This window comes from Aptenodytes patagonicus, chromosome 3, assembly GCF_965638725.1.
Source record: "Aptenodytes patagonicus chromosome 3, bAptPat1.pri.cur, whole genome shotgun sequence".
Classification (NCBI taxonomy): domain Eukaryota; kingdom Metazoa; phylum Chordata; class Aves; order Sphenisciformes; family Spheniscidae; genus Aptenodytes; species Aptenodytes patagonicus.
In genome coordinates this window covers 71608215-71632571 of record NC_134951.1, presented here as the reverse complement: position 1 = coordinate 71632571, position 24357 = coordinate 71608215, and the positions used below count along the sequence as shown (strand labels likewise).

Here is a 24357-nt window from a genome sequence, read left to right as displayed (position 1 = left end):
GGAGCTAGATGGCATGTACAGAAGATGAACATTATGTTCAATGCAATAACATCAGATACAGAAATCTGAAACAGATTCTACGGTACCCATTTTTCTTCTGGTCATTTCACTGTTTTTTAAGCTGTGGCAGGTAAGGATTTCCATTACGTGGTTGCAATTGCAATTCACTGGAATTTTTTTTATGCCAACACTACGTTTTAACTTTGACTCCTGATCACATTGCTGTCTACTCATAGGATAAATAATATGAGTTGTATTTTTCTGCTGATCGATTGTGACGTATAAAGACACTGTATGCATCTCTTGAAATTTGTGTTCAGCCCAATTCTGTCTCAGATATACGGTAACTAATTCAAGACTAATTCAAAGCTCGCCATGTAGGTAAAATGAACTAATTGTGTGCCTTCTCCTTAGCTATTTGCAAACAATAGGAGATGTACTCTGTGACAAACCACAGCACCTTCAGCAACGAGGTACGAGGTACGTAATGAGACATCGTGTGTGTGCTCTTTCTCGTAGGCAAGGCAATTTTCCTGCCATGAATCAGAGCGGTATTATGGGATCCAGCTCCCCCTACACTCAGCCGATGACCAACAGCTCTGGCTTGATGAACCCGCAGGCTCCACCTTACAGCATGGCACCTAACATGGTGAACAGTTCAACAGGTAATGGTGGGTAACCTTTCAGCAGTGGCCTTCCTCCAGAAATCTGCTTAACGGTACCAGCCCTGGGCCTGGTGGCAGAGGGATAGCCTTCATTCGATTCACCCCTGCTGGGTATTTTGGAGTGATTCGAAACCAGGCTAAGGTATTCGCATTTTTTTGTACAGTAACTCATACGTTTTTCATTAAGTCCTTTTGCACAGCATGTAGATGAGTACAATGTTTTGAACAGTTCCAGCAACACTCAGACCCAGTTTGACATAGGTCTTGACTAGCAAGTATATGTATATTTGTGTGTATGTGTCTGCAAGAGAGGGAAGGAGAAAAACCTCATCTTTTAAGAGGCTGCCGTTGCTTTTCAGTGTCTTACTTCCTAAGATTGCAATTTCAGATATTTAATGTGGTACTGGTTTAAAAAAAGAGATGTGCACCTGCTCTGACTCGAAGATGCTGTAAGCTGAGCACTTAAAACAATTACTCTGTTCTGAAAAGATAGGCCATGTTTACTGTTTCCAAAATTCATATGACCATATATAGGGTTTCTTCATTTACTTATTTAAATATCAGTATAGGAAATTTAATCATAGCTTCCTTTTGCAAAAAAAAAGCATATTCAATATAGCTGCTGGATTTATCCTTCATATCATGACTTGTGAATTGAGAATTATTTGCAGCTTTGTGTGTGACTATGAAGACAGGTGGATGTAGTTCTGTGCAAATGTGCTTTATAGTCCGTATTCAGCTTGAACTTCTAACAATTATCCTCCATCAAGATAATACTTCAGTAAAGATCAATTCTTTGATTGGAATGGGTTTGGATGGAGTTTCATCCAAACTGATGTGGATCCTCCCAAATACTTGTTCCAGTCATGGAGTTTCTGTGCATGGTTTACTGATTACATTAGCCCTTTTTGAAACGTTGGGGGTTTTTGAAGTTTTTCTGAAAGCTGGATAGGTTGTGCTAAGGTGATTTGATGTTGTTTCTTAGTTGGTTTTGTTTCTACTTTTGTTTATTTCTTTAGAGATGCCTTACTACTTAAATTGTATCTTACCAAGAGCCTGTGTTTCAGTATCTTCCTCTCTGCCCCATTTAGCCTGTTTCATTCCTTCATCCTTTGCCTCCTTCCCTGTCTTTACTCCCTGACAATTTTGTATGTCCCTGCTTCCTGGGCAGAAAATGGCCACTGTGGGATTCTAGTGTCTAGTATGTCCAGAGGGTTTCTTTCCTCTACATAGGAGCTCCTGAGACACTTAACAGTGTCTTATTTTTCAAGAATATTATGTTACATTTTTGGTTAGCAGAAGAAACAGAAAAGAAGCTGTTAATCAATAAGATTTTTAAAAAAGAAAAGAAAAATTTAAAAAAAAGGCTTTTCCAGTGCTGGCTTGGAAGCCATTGGTTAGTCCAGACAGCACACTTCACCGTCTGGATGAAGAGGGAAAAGCTATTGAAAAGACCATTAGATAATAGCTTGCTTTTCCCCCACCAGAGCTGTCCCAGGTAATATTATGTTTTGTTTGTGTAGTTACGTGTGTTGTCTGGCTTGCTGAAATAAAATTACTTCTGAGCATTGAAACTGTGCTATAAATTCTGTTTTGCTATTAGCAGAAGTAATTTTTCCCCCTTTTCCTTTGGCCCCCAGAGCTGCAAAAATAACCAACAGCAAACAGATGGCAGAGTGCCCTGCCTAAGAAGATTTATGTATTCCTGAGGAATAACCAGTTTAAAGGAAGATTCACAGAGGGTTTTTTGTTCAGATAATTCAGCCATTCGTTATTTCATACAGTGGAAATCTGTTCAATGCAAGGCCATTTATCCTAGCAGTCTTTTGTATGGGGTAGTCATACTCTTTTTATTGTGTTATGCATTCTGAAATATTGGATTTTTAATAATTTAAACATTTATCAGGGTTTTTTCTGCCAGTGCATTTGTGAGGTTTTCTTTTGTTCCAGTTTTATTAATTCAAAGATTACCCAATGGAAAGTAAGTATGAGATGAACTAGAGGAGTTCAGTGCACCTCTTTTCCTCTGTGTGTGAGCAGACATGCATCTAGATTGCTTTATGCAGCCGGCCTCCAAAAGCACACAAGACGGTGTTGGTACAGGGGGAACAAAAAGAGAAAATTAGGTGTGAATATACTGCTGGGGGCACATGCGGTGGGAATGCTGCATTTCCCCCTATCCTGACTCATCCTTCTGCCTGGGTCAAACAAATGAAGGGCTGAGCTTAAGACAAGTGTAAATACAGTACTTAAAATGATAATGTCTTGAGCTGGGGGAGCACTTCAGGGTCAGCTCTGGCCCTGCATTTGATGAGGTGCGTTTGATGAGGTGGAGAACTTGCAGGTGATGCCTACTTAGGGGCTTGAAAACGTTGTTTTCTGTGACACAAAGACCAGTTTGGCTATCTGGCTCTTGAGCCTTTTTCCCCACTAGTGTGAAGTCACAGTCTGTCGGATAAACCAGGGTTCGGTCAATGTGTAGGGCCAAAAACAAATGCAACTGAGCGGCTGCTGGTGGAGTGAAGTGTGGGCTTTAGTTAACTTTCTCACATGCACTGAGCATGAACAACTCTGGTTTCAATTAGAGGCCAATGAAAAACTAAGGTAAGCAATAGGGAGAAGTTGGTTTCTTGGTTGTCTGGGTTTTGGAGAGTGCAGTTGTGTTGCCTGTTTTGAGGGAGGAAGGTAGGTTTTAGTTATATTTGTTTTAATCAAATGCACTTTTAGGTTTTACTCTAAAATAGAGGAAGATTGCTGATGCTGGTGGAATTGTTTTCATCTGGTTTTGGAGCTTCAGTACAGCTAAGTATAACACTGGTTTTGCCACACGTTTTTAGTAGTATTTATAATTCCTTATTACCAGTTGATCCTTTTTTTTTCTTTAGTTTTTTTAATTAATGTCACAATTGAAAGGAAAATCATGTTGCAGTTATGCATCCTGGTACTTCAACAGTGATTGTGGATCAAATAACACATCACCAGCTTCTGCTGATGTAGAGCAGTTTAGGAACACAGAAATTATGAGATCAAAGAAGACAGATCCTTCTGATAGAGTATCCCATCCATAACAATAACAGAAGCTTCAAGAAAAAGAGCCAGAATCCCTTCACAATTATGGAACAAACTGCCATTCAGAAAAATTTTATAACCTCCGCTGTCCTTTTGTTACATGAGTTCACAGTTCCCTTATCTATTTTAGATTTTTTTCCCCCTATTTTTTTAATTCAGGCTTTAAAAATACATATAGTAAAAGGAAACTTACAAAACCCAACATAAATAAAATAATAATTTCATGCTGTGAGCCTTGTTAATTCTAGTGAAAATTATCTTTAAAAAGAAGTAATATGGAGTTTGGATCTCTCAGATTTCCATATTGTGCTTGCACAGAAACTGGCACTCATAATCTCTGCTGCCTGTGGAGGTGAACAAAACAATAAAAGGGCATTAATCTTACTGTGACAAGGATCCTTTCCTAATTTCTCTACCTCTGTCCTACTGAAACCTTCCATTTTCCGGGTACTATTATCCCAACAAATTTTTAACATCGTAATACTTTACATAAAACGTGAAGTTCTAGGAAACGTTATTTGCACTAAAGGAATTAAAAGGATGCTCTTAAAAATAACATTAAAAATAGATACAACACTTACCTTTTCATATATTTATATATATTTTATTTTGTATTTATTTGAGTGAACCTCTGGTAGAGAAAGCAATCATATTTATGAATGTGAAGCATTTTTTAGAAATCTTAATCGGTTTTCTCTGTTTTGCAGCTTGGTTACCTTTTTCTGAAAAATGGAAACCTCCATTTATTTCACTGGTTTTTTGCTCTAACGCATGCCTTCGTATGAGCTGTTATATAATGCACTTTTAAATAAACTTCCTGGAGGATGTGTCAGCAGTTGGTAACAGCTGAAGTATCCCATCACCTATACTCCAAACAAGTGATGACCGTGAGCCAATGGTCACTGTGTGACTGTAAATCAAGCCAGCTCCTGGCATAGACATGCCCGCGTCCCAAACCGCATGCACTTGTCATCCCTTGAACGAGACTTGGTAGGCAGAAAGGAGGTGCGGCGCTGAGGTCCTTGGTGGCCCACTCGTCCCTTTCAGATAAGGTGCCTGAGCACCCTGGGCTGTGCTTTTCCCCAGAGGCGGATGGTCATTTGTGGCAGGACATTAGGCAATGCTGTTGTCCCCTTTCGTTTTTCCTGTGGGCATAAAAGCAGTGGGGACCCTCTTGCCCACTCCACATGAGTCACAAATTCACTGGTTTTTCTTTTTCTTCTTTTTTTTTCGGAGGGAGAGTGCTAGGGGTGGAAGGGAGGAAGGAATGTCTTACAAAGGATGTAATATTCTGTTCTGTAGAGCATGATTTGTTATTGCACTAGCACTAAAGAGAAAAACAATGTTTGTGTATTGCCTCTCCTGCAGTATTTCATCATCTTCTGGGACTGATAGAGCAGCCTTTAGCAAAAAAAGAATACTTTGCTGCAGTTTTACTCGTGTCAATATCTGCTTCCGAGTACATTAAATTCAGTGTGGAATAGTTAATTCAGGACTGTGACCCATACTTGCTGTTTGAAATCATTCTAGCTCTTAAATTCTTATAATAAGCCAGAGGCTAGTATTTGAAACCTGTTCACAGTACGCTACAACACTTTTTGAGTCAAGATTGCCCTGTTATCCTCCTCTCTAAAATGTTTTATCCTTTGGTCTGCACTTCACACACAGAATTATTAGTACCTGTGTAGAAAGAGACCGTGTCTTATTTTAGCAGTTTCGTGACAATAACAGTATTTCACTGCTCAGAAAGGGTCAAAACAATGTTCTCGCCGTACCACTTTGCTAAAAAAAGTGAAGGAATGTCTGTTTGCAAATCACTGGAGAGTACGTTTGCAAGAAGTTATGAAACAGCATTTCAGCAGAGGGTAGAAAAGTAGCTGTGGAAACATCTTAGGTAAAAGCTATAGGGAAACTAGACAACCTTGCAATTCACTAGTAAAGTCCTTGCAGTTCTCCTCTTACAGGTAGAAAGAAAGGATGTAGATGAAGTAAATAATTTAGAACAAAAAGTGAAACAGAATTTGGGAAACTATTATTTTTTTCATTATTGCCTCCAACTCCTGATAGTTATATTTGCATATGCCAACAAGAAATATTCAAAAGCCAAAATGAATCAGTATTTTTACATTTCTAAACATGATTAATACAGTCAGAATACATGTGGTAATTTGCAGACTAGAGTTACTTGCCCTTTACATGAGGTGTTAACTTAAACCTCTCTGGAAAAGAGATTTTATAAAGGAATTATGATGGAAACAGGACTACCAGAAGTGGGCACAATTATTGTATTCTTTGTAACAGAAATACAGTGTGCCAACCTAGCTAACAGTGAGATATCAGCAGAGGATTTAGCCATGCAGAATCCTGGTGAAGAAGCGTGATTGTTAACTTTGCTTTGTTTGACCTCTCTAAAATTGCTTTAGAGGAGAAGGGTCATCGTTGGTTGCTTTGAAACTAAAACTAAGACTTCTTCTTTAGCGCTTTCACAGCATGAAATGTGTTAACTGTTAAAATGGATTTTGTATAACAGTTCTGCATCCCAGTTTGAAACCAGACTGTGGCATACATTTGACCATTTTGTAAATATATTTTTAAAAAATCTCTAAAAGAAAAATAACCTTTTTTTTAACTGTGGAATTCAAAGCTAAAATGTGTTAGGCTGCCATCCTTCACTTCATAATGGTCACAAGCTGCCCCAGCTCCTCAAACCGAGTATAAGGGCAAAATGCATACAAATCAAATGCTTAGTGGATGCTGGCTTCCCAATATCACATTGCTTGGCTGTTTTGTTGAGGTTTCACACACATACATAAAAATAACAGCATTTTTAGCTGATCCCAATAGATTTTTCTCTGCAGCTGCATCACTTGAAAAAGGCTTTTTGTTCCAATTCTTGAAGTCTTAAGTATTGCAAGTAATTTTTTTTTTTTTTTTTAAATCTCAGTTATGATTTATGTGTTGTGATGACTTTAAGGGCTTGATTGGGCTACAAATGTGCTTTGAAAAAAAACAAGAAAATGTGCCCATGAAAAACACCGGCAGTTCAAAGCTGAATATTGAGCACAGAGTTGTAAACTCACATGGCACATGGCTGGGTAGGTTTTTTTGGCAGACCCATAGTCTCAACCTGCAGTGATGCTAAAGATATTAGCAAATTAGCACTGCAAAGCTTGCCAGCGTATTCGCCAGAGTCCTGCTCATGCTCTCACTGCTGTAATTAAAACTAATTATTTTCTAAAACATAGTAATACATGAGTATGTGCAATAATCATTTTGTAGTGGGCAATCTGTGAAGTATTTTTAAAGCTTATTTTCCCCCTCCTCTCTTTGGCTTGCTATGCAGTGTGCCTGCTGCCTAGTGCGAGCCAGCATTGTCATTTTGCAGAGAGAGAGGCACGCTAGTCTGGTCATGATCAGATTTTTTTTTTTTTTTTAACAATGATGCTTTGCTGATTCTTAAAATTTGTAAGTTTGGGATATGTATTTTTTCCTTTTTATTGCCTTGTAGGTTATTCTATCCTATGTTTTTCTTAGCTCAGATCCTTCTTTGAAAGAAGGGCATGAGGGGGAGAAAAAAGGGCGAGGAAGGGAAGATCTCTTATCCAGTCTTCCATAAATGCTGTGCACATGGTTTTCCGCAGGGAAAGAATCACCTGGTGTCTTGCTGTTGTTCTGTGGTTATTTGCATTGATTCAATGTCATGGCACCTCCTGATCCGCCCAGTATTTTCTGTCTATTTATCTGAATGTTTCTCCTTGCATCTTTCTAGAAATCCAGGAACCCAGCAGCTCTGCAGCAATAATGCTATACTGAGCACTTGCATCTTCAAATAAAAAAAACCCTTAAACTCCTCACACCCCTGGGGAGCAACTGCGTGCCATTATCAGAGAAAGAGATTTGTGCGTTTGCTATAGTCCCACCTCATTTTGGCAGGAGGGGAAGAAGTTGAGTGCCGGTTCTCCAACAGAGTGGAGTTTACAGCTTGTAATTCTGTAGTTAAGGCTCACAGTGGCTGAGCCATTCATACTAAAGTCGGTAGGGACAGGAATTATCTGCTGAACACCAACATTAATCCAGACGTAATTGGGAAATTCAGCCTTTTTCTCGGGTTCAACATTGCAAGCAAGATGTGCATCATTTTCATTTACTAAATGTTGCTAAAGGGAAGGTGCAGTAGTTATTAAAATAGACGATTGTTCTGTTAAAATGTAGTGGTCAAATGTGGACACAGTTGAAGACCACCAGCAGCATGAAGAATGAATTTTACTTTGTAAAGTCGTCGTCGTTGTTGTTGCATGGTGCTCGTATTCTCGCCTCGTTCATTCTCTTTTATTTCCCCACTTCAACTGAAGAGGTTTCCAGGTTTCCGGACACTAGAATAACAGGACAGAGGTGGGATAACCTCTGCTTCACGTGGCACCACAACCTTGCAGCAGGAAGCGTGTTTTTTCTTACAAAGCCAAACATAGTCATGCTTAACTGTTTCTCCTGTTTTCGATTAGCACCTATGGGTCTTGCAGATATGATGACACCCGGTGAGTCCAAACTACCCCTTCCTCTCAAAGCAGATGGCAAAGAAGAAGGACCCCCCCAACCCGAGAGCAAGTCAAAGGTATTTACCCACCTACGCACGTGGTGTTGTTTCAGCCCGCAGAAGTCTGCTGCGTTGTCCTTCATCTTCTGGTTTTGGCCTACCCACTCTGTTCTTTCCTGCATGCCTTTCCATTCACGTGCAATCTCTTTGTTTGTTTCTTTTCTTTTATTTTTTTTCTTTTTTCCTTCATTGTGTGGATCTGAAAGTTACTAGTTCTTACGGCATTTTAACTTGCGGGGGCAAAGCAACCCAAGCCAAAAGTTGCGTGGGGATTCGGCTGTGCCAGGTGGGTGGGAAAGAAGGGTCTTGCCTGGTTTCAATACTTGCAGCCATTTTTCTCTGCCTTCAGTTATAGCTTCCTGTTTTGGCCGCCTCAGCAGCAGCAACATACTTTAATATTTTGCTTTCCTGCCTTATTTGATAAAATAAGGTGAACAGCTTGGTTTTTTTCTTTCTTTCATAAGGGGAAACCCATGCTTAGCATTCCATGTGAGCTTGAAATAAGCATGGTGGCTTAGTGACTTTAGCCAAGCATCCAGCAAACTTTCCAAATTATACTAATTAACAATGTTGTTTTAATACCTTTTATATATATATAAAAATATATTTATATATGTGTGTGTTTTCTGTATGTGTCTCTGTTTATATATATTTTATATATAAAAATTGGTCAGTCTGTTAAACTGGATGTATTTTTTTTGTTTTTAATAAAGTTTGCCCTGCCTTTGTCATATTTTTTTTTTTATTCCTCTACCACAGGATAGCTACAGCTCTCAGGGTATTTCTCAGCCCCCAACCCCAGGCAACCTGCCAGTCCCTTCCCCAATGTCCCCAAGCTCTGCTAGCATCTCCTCATTTCATGGAGATGAAAGTGATAGCATTAGCAGCCCAGGCTGGCCAAAGACTCCATCAAGCCCTGTAAGTGGCTCTGGTTTTTTGGTTTTTGTTTATTTTTTTTGTAATTAATTATATTTTAATGCTTGCTTGTTTGTTTTGTAAATTCCTTTTCTTCATTATTTATCCACTAAACAGTTTTCTTTCTTTATAATACTGGGTACAAATTCTGCTCTCGGACACATGACTGTAAGTTCCACTGCCTGGCTTCAGTGGGGCCTGAGCATGCTTATCCAAGGGCAAAATTTGTCCCAACAGTACTTTGAAATAAGAAAGAGTAAAATTGCGTGCATCATGCAAGTGTGCTGTCTGGTAATACAGCAGTTGTTGTGAAGAAAACATCCTTCCTGTAATGCATCAGCTTCCAAGCATGCCGACTGTGTTGTTAAGGACAATTCCATTTCTGTTCCTGGGCCCAAACTCCTTCACACAACTGACTTCAGTCTGGTTGCTGCACTTGTCTTTGCTAGGATTATTTAGGAAAAAAAACCAAAACAAAACAAGAAATCGTCTCCCCTATTGAAACTAAGATCCATCAAAGTTTGAACTGTAGACTCAGCACCGTGAAAAAACTGCCATGTGTATTTCGGAAATATTTTTAATTTTGAATTGTGTATTTGGAAATACAATCATTAGGTTATCAGGGCAGTCTAAAACAAAATTGTTTCTGATTTCCTTCATTCAGTTATTTTGAAATAACCCAGATTGTGGGTAGAAAAAACCTGATGTGTGTATGTTTTTAGAAAACTATTTTTTAGATTAATAATGTTTAGTCATTCTCATACAGGTTGTAAAGAAAAACCTGAGAGAGATGCGTGGAGCTAAAAATAGATTTCATCATATGTATATATATACACACACATAGAAAATCTATATACGTATATAGAAAAGAGAATGGAGATATAAGCAGATATGGCCTAGGGGGAGCAAATGTCCACTTGGTCATTTTTGCTTTTTTTTTTTTTTTTTAAATTAGAAAAATATATGTTGTTCCTCTTTTTTCTTTTTACCAAAAGTAGTGACGATCATAATTTCTCTGTAGAAAAATACTGCAATATATCTTTGTGAGGAATATGAAGGTTTTTTTCTGATTATAATGTGCCCTTAAAATAGCAACAATTCTTTGGTAACAAGTTAATTTTCACAAAGTGATACGTTGTCTCAGGACAAACAGAGGAAGGCCAATTGGAGTGAAAAAGCTCTCCCCATCCAAAAAACCAGACATCTAGTGAATGAATCCCCTGAGCGGAGGGGCAGCATGGCATGAAATGCACCACCTTAACGTTTTGATGTTTGTTTGGCAGCGACTTTGAGTCTCAGAAGGCAGCTGGTGTTACTTGTTCCCACAAAGTCTCATCTTTTTCTTAACGGCATTTCTGAAAGAGTGGTACCAGAAACGGTGTTAGTTTTCTTTGTAGTCATGTTTTGGGTATTGCTTGTTTGGGCAGTTTTCTGGAGGAAAGCAAGAGAGTTACTGCACAGGCTGTCTAACACATCGAGTTCTTCCTCTGCAAGGCTACCAAATGATAACGCGTTCCTGAGCTCATTGCATAAACTGCGTAACAAATCCTAGAGTCACTGTGAACATACGTGGAGGTTTTTCCATGTAAATATGACGAAGTGTAGCGTTGGGGAAAAATAAATGGAGGAAGTTTGTGCTTTCAATTTCTTCTGAATGCCCCTCTGTCCAAATGCTGCTGCATCTTTTGCTTCAGTTAGCTTCTTGGTACACAGATATGGATAAATACAGTGCTTTGGAACGATAGAAAAATAAGTGCCGTAAATTAACTGATCGCTTTTTACCTATGAAGGCCAGTGTATTGGATAACTTCATCGATTTCAACAGCAGTCTGACATAGACTGGAACGATTGATTGCAGGCGTTTCGTTACACTTGAGAACAGGCTGAATTTGTTCTTTAAATCCCAAAGCTGCTTCATGCGCTACAACTTCTCCATTCCAGCAGAGGATAAAAGCAAGGGTGAATAGTCTGTGATTCACTTCACAGCATCCCTGTGATCCTACTAAGTGGATCCTCTCTTTCAGCAGTTTTATATGGAAGTGAGGCATGAGAAAATGGGGAGAAGGAATTGTTGAACGTTATGTTTTGAGGGCTCTTCGGGTACATAGGTAAAAGAACACTTCCGTTATGCTAATTTTGCACGTAGTGTGCATCCCTCACGGTGGCGAGGTGGCTTTAAAATTCTTTAAAAGAGAATTTGCAAGTGTGGGTGTGAACTATGCAGGCTCACTGGAACATGAATAAAACAGTAGGTTATGAAAACCCCATAAAATGCTGTTCACTGTCCACAGGTACACATGAACGTGGCAGTGAATACACTTGAATAGTACTATATCTCCATGGTGCTAACTGTGAGGGGTCTGCAGAGTCCTTCGGGAGAAAATCTTGACACAGGATTGTGTCCTGCAAAAGCCTCTGCCAGAGATTGGACTTCGGCCATTTTTGTTGCCTGTGTATGCACACTCTGTTCTGTAGTAAAATAGGTCTACGTAGTAAATGTAATATTGGCAAAATCTTCATTGAAGTGGGGGACGTGAACCGTAGATAGTTTATAAATAGAGATGCTTAGAGATATGTACAGAAACAACTACCCACTGCCTTAACGTGAAAAGAACTCCTACAGAAATTTGTGTTGCTCTGAAGGATTCTGCAGACTCGCCAGACAAGAGTCTGTGTATAATACAGTTTTAATGGGTGGTAGGTGTATTGAAAATAAAGTATGGGGTTTGACAAATTTAATATGAGAATTGGCTTTGGTATCCACATACTTAGATGTGGGTTTTTTTAAATCACCCATTTAAACATGGCCAGTCATATCATGTAGAAGAGTGCTGGGGATTGAGGGCAGAGTAGGATACAACTAAATCGGTAAAGGTATGTGCCACAGGCTTGCACCAGCGTTCTTTTATCACCAAAATGATCAACAGACTTAACAGAAGAAAAGCTCGTGATCTGTATTCTTCCAGCATTGCCTGGCATGCACTCAGTTAACAATCTGCTAAGGGGATCATTTTGTAATAAACCCTTATTTTCTGAGGGTTAACATTTACCTATAGGCAAATTTAGGCTTCCAGCTGAACCTGCCCGTGTGGAACTGAAGTTTGTTTGTGTGTAGACTAGCTTGCACACATCTGTCATTTTTAAATGTTTACATTTATAAAAATAGAGAAGAGAAAAAGATCTTTACTCTTGAGGAATAGCATTCTTCCCTCCAGTGCATTCTTCTAAAGTTAACATTTCATTTTAGAAGAAAATTGCACCCATTTTACAATGCATGACAACCTGAAAGCTCACACAGTAAGAAACACTTCTTACCTTCTGTAAGCTGTGAAAAGTTTTCAGATTATACTGTCATTTTAGAACCTGCTGCCACACTGCTGAAAAGCAGCATCATTTGAGACATACAGCAGAAAAACCCAGAATGAAAAATTCTTAACTGGTTTCCATTCTGCTCTGAATCTGATTTGAAAAAAAGAATCTTACCATATAAAAATGAAAACGTAAAACTGGTAAATCTGAACATTCTTAATCGTGAACTACCATCAAAGTGAAATAGAAACTATTTTGTTGCCTCATATGTTAGAATATAAGCACATACAAAATTTGCTGGGTAAAAGCTGAAATTTCCCACCTTCATTTTTGTGAGTTCTGTGGCATCATAAGTGTCAGATTAAAATTAATGCTAATGAGCAGTAGAGTAACTTTGTTCTTACTGCAGTTGGTAGTGGGGTAGCTTCAGTTTATTCAGCTGTTCAGGCCTATGTGATCGTGTATCTGTTCTCACTACAAAATCAAATTAGTAGCAACATGACTTGCCTACTTCCCTCTTTCCACCCACCCCCCAAAAAAAATCTTTGACAAAGTATATTTGTTGAAAAGAGTTAAACTGATTTTCTTAAAATGCCCAGATACATAGCAAGTGATGCTTAGAGTAAACTGGTTGCCATTACAGAATCAGTTTGTGCATTCATTGCATAACCTGCAGGACTCACGTCAAAGTACTTTCCTGCCAGCCACTTAGTATTAGTAAAACAAATTCAGCCTTGACTCTGATTTCAGTAGGAGTTGTAACACAACTGAATCTGGCTCAAGTAAATTCAGGAGTGCACCTCATTTCTAAGTAAGAAAGGTAATAATATCTGTCTGGAGGAAGGACTGCTGCAAAGAAGTTACAGTATCAGGAAGCAAGGCAGAAAACTTTACAGGAGGCTATTTATTTAATTAAAATGAGTATCTGTTCACTGGAAAGAACAGCAATGGCTCATGGAACTGCTGGGTCACCCCCCTTTGGCTTCACATTTTTTTTCTCCTGGCTCTCCTCCAGCGTTGCCAAGTTTCAGCTAATGGCTGGAGGGAGATACAGAGCCTGTCATATTTTCCAGGCTTAACGTGCAAGATGAATGGTGGCAATGCGTTTAAAATCATTGGCAGGTGGATGCTTCCCCACTGCATCTTTCATGGTGTTGAGTGCCAGTCCTCACCAGTGCTATGTGGGGGCACGGACAAAGTGGGTGGTTCTGTAGCATCCGGGAGGTACAGCTAGGGTCTTCTTTAGAGATGTTCAACTAGAAATGAGTTCCTCTTTACTTCAGAATAGTGCTGTCTCCTGTTCAAAGTAAGGAAAAGGCAAAGGAGGGAAAGGGTGATTGACTAGATGAGTTGAAAGAAGTGTCTACTGCAGTCAACAACCAAGTTTAGGATTTTACTATACAGACATAAAGGATGTGTTTCCCTTCATATATTTGGCTCCCTTCCCAAAGCTTTATATCAGTCTTTCTGCCTTGTGTTTAATTCTGAACCACTCCCATCTTCCACTGCTGTGCAAATCACTTCACCTTCTGCAAGCAGGAGGCTCTTCCTGCAGTAGCAGCAGCCCCTCTCTGCTGTTAGATCAGAGGGAGCTTGGATAGGGTGTAGTCCATCCACACATGGCACAGAGCCCAGCTCAAAGGGTTATATTGCACAGAAAAGATAACGGTGAGAAGTTCCAGCTTGTGTAGCAGCCTCAGTGCTTTCTGCCATCTCCACATAGACAAGAAAAGGGCATCAAGATAACATGAGCTTTCATTAGCTGTAAAGCCCAAATAGCAGCAGGAAAACGGGTTCACTCCTGCATTTCTGCCACGTGAGAAAGAATTCTGCTCTTTCCACCTCGTTCACTTTTCCTGGTGGTGGTTCAGCTCTGATTGCTGTGCATCCCTGGTTTTCCCCAGGTCATAATACAAGGTAGGACAAGTGAGATGGCTATTTTCTGCCCTCTTTCAAGGGAGGAGAGTAGTAGCTATTCATAAACATTATTGGCTCAGGCAGCTAATTGGAAGTTCACAAAGAGTATTGCCACCAGTCTCCTTGTACTGTAGGCTCTCTTGCTCATCTTGCTTTTTGGCCAGGGGTGGTGTGAAGAGGTAGCAAAGCATAACCATTTGTGACTCTCTAAAGAGAGTACTACTCCTCAGTGTACTAGTTTGCCGTGGTTCACGCCTTAGGCCACTTCTGTGCAATTCCTGTTGTGCAGGAACACTTTCAGGTTTTCTAGCCCCTTACTGGGGGCAAAGGGGAGAGGGTTGATTTGGTTTGGTTTTAGGATTATGTAAACTTGTGTGGGACAAACTTGTTTTTAATTTTACCCAAATTAAATTGAGATTACTTTGAGATAAGTGGATGAGAAGCACTATGTGAGAGCTACCTCTTCTTAAAACGACATGAGGCAACATCAGAAACTTGCCTTCTGGGATCCAAAGTTCAGATCGGTGAAAGAAATATGAAAATGGGGAGTTTGGGCCCTTTATTTAAAAAGCTGAATTTTCCGTATATGGACAGAATGTACTGTTTGTGCCTGAACTAGTAGCCTTCATTCCTGACTGTTGTGTGATAGCTTTAGTTTGTTTGACATCTTCTCTTTTTCAATGTTGTGAGTTTCTTACTTTCTTTTCCCTCCCCCTCCCACCCTTCCCCCAACTTTTTTTTTTCTTCTTGCGATTTAGAAATCAAGTTCCTCTACCACAACTGGAGAGAAGATCACAAAAGTCTATGAACTAGGAAACGAGCCAGAGCGCAAGATGTGGGTGGATCGGTACCTCACGTTCATGGAGGAGAGGGGCACGCCCGTGGCCAGTCTGCCAGCTGTGGGCAAGAAGCCCCTGGACCTGTTCAGGCTCTATGTCTGCGTCAAAGAGATTGGAGGTTTAGCACAGGTGAGAAGTGCTTGAAAGTGAACCTTTTGAAAAGGCGATAGGCATTTTTTTCTAGAGTATTTCCTGCTGGTTACACCATTACGTTTTCAGCCCTGACAACATTGTTGAAGAAAACAGTTTCGTGCTTTAGTATTTGTCTGGAGTTCATTTTGGGCTGCATAATTGCCCTAAAACTGTACAGTTTGACTCAAGATTGACCATTGCTGTAGACAGATGAAATTGTTACCTGTTATGGGGAATCCAGTAATGCCACTAAGAGAAGAAAAAAGGAAAAGGCCATTGGATCAAAGTAACAAGAAACAAACACATGCTAGAGCTGAAAGGAAAAGGAGATTTTGAAACCCATCCTTCCCAGATAGGGATACTGCCTCTAGGTCGAATCAATTCATCTCTCCAGAGAAGTGGCAGATATATTCTCGAAACACAGTCCTTCGTCCCAAACCTTTCATCTCTGAGTGTCTCTGTACGGTACATTTGTTTCTTAGACACGGACTGTGCTTTCCCTGTGTTTGGAAAATGCTTACAGGATATTTTGGGTTGCCTTACAAACATCACGATTACAAGGAAAAGGTGAATTACTTAATTGAGATGAAGGAAAATGAAAGCAGGAAGAGAATAAAAAAGTCACAGATAGGAGAGAGAAGCTTTGGTTTGCGTTCTCACCAGTTAACTGGAAGTTTTGCAAAAGGATGTTTGGAAATCACTTGTGAGTTCTGTAAGACTGACCACCACAGAGCAAAACTACATTGTTCCATTGTCTAGCACCATCAAAAGGGGAAAGCAGGAGAAAATGGTCAGCATTTGCAGCCTTAGATTTGGTATTCAAAGTCATCTGTCCTTGCCTGGTGCTTTTACAAAGCATCCCGTGCATCCAGGGGATCACTCTGGCTAGGTGCTAGAAGCTACTGTGAGGTGCTGAGACCCATAATTTCTGTGGATTTAAGAACGTTTGTGGATGTTCAGTACTTTGCAAGATGAGGTCTTAAACATGGCTATGTAGATAAATATGTATATGCAATATTTAATACAAAATAGATAATATTTAATATTTAAATAGATATAATTTTACACTAATTACAGAATCTGAACTCAAAAACATGGCAAACAAATTAGATCCTCAGAAAGAGAGCACATTTTAATCATCTGTGTGGTTAGTTCAAGAAAGAAGTGTCGAACATCAATTAGTACTATTTGCAATGCTATTTTGAATAGTGCACCTCACAACATAGGATTCGACTACTGAATTAGATCATTGGCCCTTCAAGTCCAGAGATTCTAGCTATTCCTGTTATTAAAGGAAGGCAGAGAAACCTAATACAGTTCACCTTGCCAGTTGTTAAATGCTGTATATGGGTAAGAGATGTTATCCTGACATTTCTAGTGATCAGCTCATGCCCCCCAGCATCATAAAGATTTGATTACTTTTAGCTCAGTAACTTTATTACAGGTAAATCGTGTCATCCAGCTGCTCTGCCTCATACAGCGTGATTGTGCCCATAGTATGACTCTTAGCATCAAAAATTAAGCAAGATGGGGGCAGATGGGATATTCTAGAAAGTCATTCATGTTTGCTCATTATGGAAATTTATTTTATTTTGGGACACTGAGTGTTGATTTGCAGTGACAGACATTATGCATTGCCAAAGAATAGAAGGTGTTCACTTAGACTGATTTTTGAAAGAGCTTGAGTTACAAACGTGTGTGCTTCAGTACTGGTAAAAATTGACACTGAAAATAAAGGCTCCTGGTTTTGCTGGTGTGCCCACATGAATGATCACCGTGTTTATCTGTTTGGGGCTACTGAGAGGTGCAGAACTTTGCTTGCTGAGGTTTATTTAAATGCATCTGTGTCATGCTCTCCTAAAAAGCTGTTGCTCCAACTGCTGCACTCCACATCTCATGATTCTGCCCGGAGAGTGACAGGGAGTGGAGCTGTGCAGCAGCAGTGCATATTTTCTGTCCAAATAGTTGCAATTGATGGGGTCCCAACATGAACAGACCAGCTGTTGGCAGTCTTCTTTTAAATGCCAATATACCGGGCATTTAGGCGTGAATGTTTCTGTTTGCATTATGCAATGTGTTCATTACACACCACTTAGCTATAAGTCAGTAGGCACAAAGGGCTGTGTAGCTGGATTTCAAGCCTCAACAAGGGCAGTTTATGAAAATGTCTTCTCCTTGAACTCCTGGGTTCTTGCAGGATGTACCAGAAAAATAGAAGCACTTCACATAGCCATGCCAACCTGCTTGCTATTAATGCTATCCCCAAAAGATCTTTGCTGACTGGCAGCAGTTACAGTGTTATTAAACACTGAGAGAAGTGTAAGAAATGTTTCCTTTGCTGGCACGAAGGCTTAGGAACAGTATGGCTAACGATAACCTTTGTAGCTATACAAGTTGGAGTCATTAAAATCTCAGGCCTCAGGGCAAGTAGAAGTCATCATGGCACACAAGAATCAGGATTCTTCCCCAACAAAAGCTGAGATGCTCAGCCATTTAAAGCCCATTTATTTCAGTGCTGCCTCCCCTCCTTGGATCATACCTAGCAATTACACAAGTGGTTGAATGAAGTCTGAGGCATCAGGTATTACAGCAAAAACAACTGGCCGTTGTGAGTGGTACAGCTGAGCGAGCCACTGGCATCATCCAGGATGACAAATGAACTTCGCTGTTATTACAGATCAGCTGTGTTTGAGGAACTCATGAACAGAGTCTTTCAATATTCTCAGCCTTACACTGCAAACAAGACTCGCAGTGGAGTTGTGCAGTCAGCAGTGTAATACAGAGTATTGCTGGACTAGCCCTGTGTGTTTGAAGTCTGCCTTAATTAATTAAGGGGCCTCGCTTCACTCTGCCTCTCATCTAGCCAAAGGATCATTGATCTGTCCCTGCAAGATGCCCTAAAGTGAAAGGACTCGAACCAGGAATTACAGGCTGAAGTGTTTGACAGCTGGTGGCTGTTTTGGAGAAAAATTTATTTTTCATATCAATGCTCAAACACTTAAATGGCAGAATAATGCTGTTATTGCTTTCTGAATTAGTTTTTAGAAGCTGCTTTTTAATTAGAATGGGGTGGGTGTGGGTGGGTGTCAGAGAGAGGGAGAACGAGCGTGCATTTGCTTGGAGATGGATTGGTAACGGAAGAGCATAGGCCCTGGAAGAGTGCAAGGCATTTAAAAGATGCACCATGCAGAAGACTCTCCACAAGCAAAGCTTTTTACGTAGCTATCAGCAGGTTCCTTAATGGTTTTATAACTGTAAATGCTGCCTATGCATTACTGCGTGTGGGAGTAATGAGCATTACCTAAAAGGAAAATAAAAAAGTAAACCAAGACATTACGTGCTTTTTTTTTTTTTTGCCTTTTTCCCCCCCTTTTTTGTCTCCTGACTTAAACAAACCACTTCGCTGCAAACCAATTTATGCTGTTCATTTTGCTAGGTTAATAAAAACAAGAAGTGGCGTGAGCTGGCAACCACCTTGAACGTTGGCACTTCGAGCAGCGCAGCCAGCTCCCTGAAAAAACAATACATTCAGTACCTGTTTGCCTTCGAGTGCAAGATTGAGCGAGGGGAGGAGCCCCCTCCAGAAGTCTTCAGCACTGGAGATACTAAGAAACAACCTAAGATTCAGCCGCCATCTCCTGGTAAGTAAAAAAAACTGCAGCCTTTTACACAACCATTTTTTGAACGCAAAAGATACTCGCTAGTATCTCGCTAACTCGCTAGGTTGCAGCTTATGTATTTAGAATGCTGGACAAGCAACAAAGATAAATATGTTGTTGGCATCTTGTTTTCAAACTTGGAGCTAGCACCTGAGTCAAGTCAGATTTAACTCTGAAGGGCCGTCCGCAGTCGTGTCTAGTTTGTCATTGCTCACTCTAACATATAAAGACGTGTGCGCCAGCATACCCTTAATATTCAGAGTTACGTTGGCATAGTAAAAAGAATAGCATTCTGCACGGATGTGCTTGTGCTGTAAGACACGAGGCAGCCATCACTAAAAGGAGTGTCCATTTATCTAAAGATCAGATTCTGGTACTTGCACTTTACTTGGTATGACTCTGAAGCTGCATTTTTAACACAAGTATTGGTCAGTAAAGCTCCAGTTGGAGTCAGGATGGCAGATGCTGGACTGATCAGTGGGTCTCAGATGGTTGCTCTGATACAGCTCATGTTCAATGTGTGGCAGATGGAGAGAGTTGAGAGTATGGTGTATCCCCACCGCCAGACCTCGTAGTTTGGAGGCACGCTCTCTGTTCTTTTGTTGCTAATCCTGTGTGTCAGATAAGTCATTAGAATCACTGTCTTTATCTTCTCGTCTGAAAAATTGGAACTGGAAATGCTTGATTTTGGCTGTTCTTTTTGCATGTACAGTGTGGTGTTTGAAACTATGCTGTTTTCTTTCTAAATTAATTCAGCTTAAGACTCTCAAGATTGGATAGTCATGAGTGATATTCAAGGCAGGAAAATTCTTCAGTCGTAACATTTTAAGTACATAGGAAAAGGTGTAGTAAGTATTAGTCTATGGTGCTGACTTCTGGACTACCCATGGAAGAGAAAAGATTTCCTTTGATTTGCTGGTGATTAGGCTTTTCTGACCAACAAAATAATTCTGTTAATACCTACCTTCACAATTACTGTTAGGCAGACCACCGCCTTTTGCTGCCAAGCGAATATAATTCCTGGAATGTTTACAGCAGTTTCCTGCATTAGAAGGCAGTATTAGGAAAGTATTAAATACCTTAATTTCTGTTAGTGCAGTTCACTGGTTGAAAATGGGAAGTGGCGAGTCGGAGACCCAGCAAGCTCTCCAGGCAGTTTGCAGGCTGCGTGGCTCCAGTTTGACAAGTTCCTTTCGTGGATACCAGAAAATTGCAAAGACCTTTATAATGATATAATACAGTTCTAGCTTTTACCAGATCATTTGTTATGATAGTGCTTTGTCAGTACAGAAAAAGATAAAGGCGATAAGGTTTAAATCTTTTTCAGCCTGATGTATTCAGTGTAAGGATTTTGGGGAGTTAAAGTCTAGGTACATCTCTTTGTGTAATACCTTAAATATTTCCTCCACCTTGTTAACACGTAGGGTTATCAGGTACCCAGTGCTGATTATTTAATAGAGACGATAACTAGGTTACTTTGCAAGGCAAGTTTAGACGATGGGGAAAGATACTTGGTACTAGAAGTGAAGCCTATAGTCCAAATGTTTATCTGTCTGAAATGAGCATAGAGTGTCCTGAATGTGCACCACTGCAAAAAAATAAAAGATGTTGGACGTGCCCGTCACCTCCTGAGAAGGCTGGTAAGGGGAGCTGAAACTGTTAGACTTGTTAAGGAAGGTGAAGAGGAAATTCATCCGTTTCTAAAACTAAACAGCAATAATGAAAATTAAAGAGTATTTTGCTTTGCTCTCTCCTCCCTTATCCCTCCCCCTCCAACGCTGCTCTCAGTAGTTGGTTCAGGGATGATCACCGTAAATTGGCTGAATTTTGAGATGAAGATTTGTTATTTAAATACGTAAACCTGAAACAAAGGAATAGCAATGTCAGACGTACCACTTTTAGAGGGTCCTTTCGCATCGTGACGCCACAGATGAAAATGGCAAAGTCCAAGTTTAAATTTATCATAACATTCAAGCAAGCTGTCTATGCGGAGAACTGAAACTATTTTTCTAAAATAAAAACACAGCAGGACATAGAGACTATAAGAGGGGGAAGCAAGCAAAGATCTCAAGGTTTGTTTTGTCGGCAAGAAAAGAGCTTGTGTCACTGAATGGACTGCACTTCTGTACGGAGAAAGGCTTTCCCAGTGTGCATCAGCTTTAGTACATGAAATCCCGCTGAGGTATAGATGCTGCAGAGAGTACAAGCCTGTTCTCTTTAAGAGTCAGCTTTTTTCCTTGCTCCTTTTCCTTTAGTATATACCAACATTAACATTTTAACTGCACAAAAGAAGTAGAGTTGTAGATGTACTTTAGATAATCTGTTACTCTTTGGCATTCAGAGGAAACGGGAGCCCAATACAACAAGAAACAGTAGCCTCCAAAGGTCCTTGCTTTAACCATTAGCCTCTGTTGTGCAGTTAGCTCAGTGTAGGCAGAGCCACTTTGAAGCCAATCCATTTGCAGAGAACTAGTTACAGTATTAGGGCTGAAGTTAATTCTGATAAAAAAGCAGGGGGACTTGTCTCAGAGGGAATGGTGTTGTATTTTGTCCAATTCTAACCAGCTGATGCTATGAAATCAGGGTCATGAGAGTTTAAAAATCAGCTCATCTTTGTAAAACTCTTAACACTTAAGTATTTCAATTGCTCATAAATATATAGAGAATATATGTAAGAATATATAGGGACTGGCAGCCGCCTTGGTACAGAGAAGAATTCAGTTCCTATGTTGATGTAGTTCTACTACTATGACACGTAGTTCAGAGCAAATCAGTTGTTGCAGATGTCCTGCATCCAGGGGGTGATTATGTGACTGCCTCACAGAAGAATGTGATCATAGAGGGAACGCTAGGAAACACAGTGCAACAGCCATAGTGAGGAGATTCCCATAGAAGAGCCTGGTCAGGGAGAGGGTGTGACATGTAAGTCAAATTTATGGGACTGGAAGGCAGTGATCTGGGTCCATGTGTTAGTCCGTTTGCTTGTAGCACTGTATTTGGGATTCTCCCATCACTTTTGGTTTTTACAACATCATTAATAAGGTAAATGGTGTGTAAAGGAGTGAATAATTTAGTGCTATGCACAGTACAATTCAGGATAGTGTCAGCAATTATAAAAATTTGAAAAAAGGAGTGAGGGTAGAGCAGCAAAGTGACAGGCTGGTTGGCTTTGTTCAGTAGAGGTTTGCACAGTTGCCAAGGTGTTAGGGGTAGGATTACCTGCCTATTTGAATAAATGTTCTGGCTTCATGCTACTGTCAGAGCCTCTTCTGTTCTTTCATAAAACTCGCAGGGAGAGGTGGGGGCCTGAATGTGTTTTATTGTGGCTTGCACTCCTCTGAGGCTGTGCAAGCTGGAGACATGCTTGTGGTAGGCCAAGGCCTTTGTATCACAGCTTAAATCTGTCTGGGTCAGATAATGCCGTCAGCAGTGAAGACCAGCAGCAGATGCCTAATGACAGGCTAGCTATTAGAGGACCCCTGTTGGCCTTATGTCCTGATTGTTGGGTCCGTGCCAAGGTCCATGCCAACTGTTGACTGCTCTTTCGCTGCATAGAAAATCCCTATAGAGAGAGAGGCCTTGTAGGTCTTCGTACGCATCCTTCTAGGGCTCCAGGGCTTTCCAGAAGTGGGTGCAAAGACAAAATGCTCTTCCTGTCATGCGTGTTTGATATTTTTGACCAAAATATGCACAAAGTATGTGGCAAGTTCTAAACTGAAAGTAATTCTGGGGGCCATTATGCTAAGCACTAATGGGTGCTGGAGAAAAAATTTCTAAAAAGCGTCAGCATGAAGGAGTTATTTTCCATTGCTGTACTCTGGCACTGTAAATTCTTAGCTGCAGTATGTGGTTATGTATGCATGACTCTCAAAATTACAGACTGAGCGGTTTATCCTACACTGAATGAAGAGGACGGCCACAGTGGTACAGCTGAGGATGCTCCTGAGTAACACTGAGCAGCTGGCCCTGATGTCAACAGAGATTTCATTACAGCAAACCTGGAAAATCGTGCGCGTGTGTTGGAAAGAGGGAGCAGAGCGCGCCAAGAGTGTGTTCCCTGCGTTTCCTTGGCAGCAGAGAAACAAGACTTGGGGAGGGGAATGGCGGGGGGGGACGCGACACAACACCACACGACACAGCCATTCAATGAGTGCGTCTGTAACCAAACCCATCCGTCTCTGCTGGCGGGTGGCTGACTGAAGTGCTATTATTAGCAGGCAGGTGATGTCATGGAGCGTGTCATGAGACCAGCCAGGGAATCCCCACGGAAGATGGATGGGCGAGGGGTCAGGAGGGGTGGATGGGGGGACAGACAGAGGTGCCCCCATGCTTGCACCCGCGCCCACCTCGGGGGGGGGCCCTGCCGCAGCCAGCGGCCCCCAGCCCAGCCTAACTAGGGCACTGGCTTCATGCTGTGTAAATTATCTTCCCAGCGTGGCGGCTGGCTGTTCACTCTGAAGTATGTGAATGTACTTAACCTTCAGTAACCTTTCCATTGTTTACTTTAGAGTATACATTTGTAGCTTCTGGCAAAAGGTAGGGATATCCTAGAGAGCATGTCAGGCCTCATATTAATGGAGTTTCAAGACCTTGCATTCTTCTTTTTCTTTTTTTTTTCCTGAAGGGAAAAAATTGCTGGCAAGAGAAAGATTTTTTTTTTTTTTTTTTTTAACTGCATATTTCTGTTCTGGTAAATAAAGGGTCTTTCCTGAAAGCAGTATTTACTGCCGTTGCAGGCTTTGCAAGGAAAAAGCCATGCCAGTGCTATAATTCCATGCTGCCAAGAATAACACGTGCCATTGAGTGAACTGTGGAAGAGTTTGTAGGACCTCACCTTCTCACTGACAAAGATGTTCATTTTATTTCATTTTGGATGGCTTTTCTATTGTTAAAAGCATATTCTTACAAATCTGTTATGACACTTGAAAGACAAGCGTTGCTTAGACGTGGATGTGAGATGAAGAACTCAGTAGCTATGTACACACAGGTTTTTTGCTGGACATCCCAAAGTGAGCTGCATAATCATGTAAGCAGAGATTGCCTATTCTAAAAGAACATTGTTGTTTGTCTTCCTTCTTAGTTCTGTGTTTAATACTGAAGCTTATGAAGCACTTTAAAAGATACGGTTTATATTTCAGGATGTCCACAATCAAAATTAAACATCTACCATAATAAAAATCCTGCAAGGATAGATGTAAAGAATTCAGAGAGCAGCTTAGCAAATAGAAAATTTTAAGGTGAAACATGAAAAAGGAATA

The 24357-nt window shown here is 40.5% G+C and overlaps 1 protein-coding gene across 6 annotated transcripts in view; it reads left to right on the top strand.

Moving 5' to 3' along the window:
- ARID1B (AT-rich interaction domain 1B) overlaps positions 1–24357 on the top strand; it is a 339132-nt gene that overhangs the window by 294123 nt on the left and 20652 nt on the right. For 4 of the 6 annotated variants that reach the window (XM_076333801.1, XM_076333797.1, XM_076333798.1 and 1 more), the window contains 5 exons: positions 520–665; positions 8237–8346; positions 9088–9246; positions 15228–15437; positions 18877–19081. In XM_076333801.1, coding sequence (XP_076189916.1) covers positions 520–665; positions 8237–8346; positions 9088–9246; positions 15228–15437; positions 18877–19081 — 830 coding nt within the window. The remainder of the gene's footprint in view (positions 1–519; positions 666–8236; positions 8347–9087; positions 9247–15227; positions 15438–18876; positions 19082–24357) is intronic. The other 2 variants (XM_076333800.1, XM_076333799.1) reach the window with 1 other exon arrangement.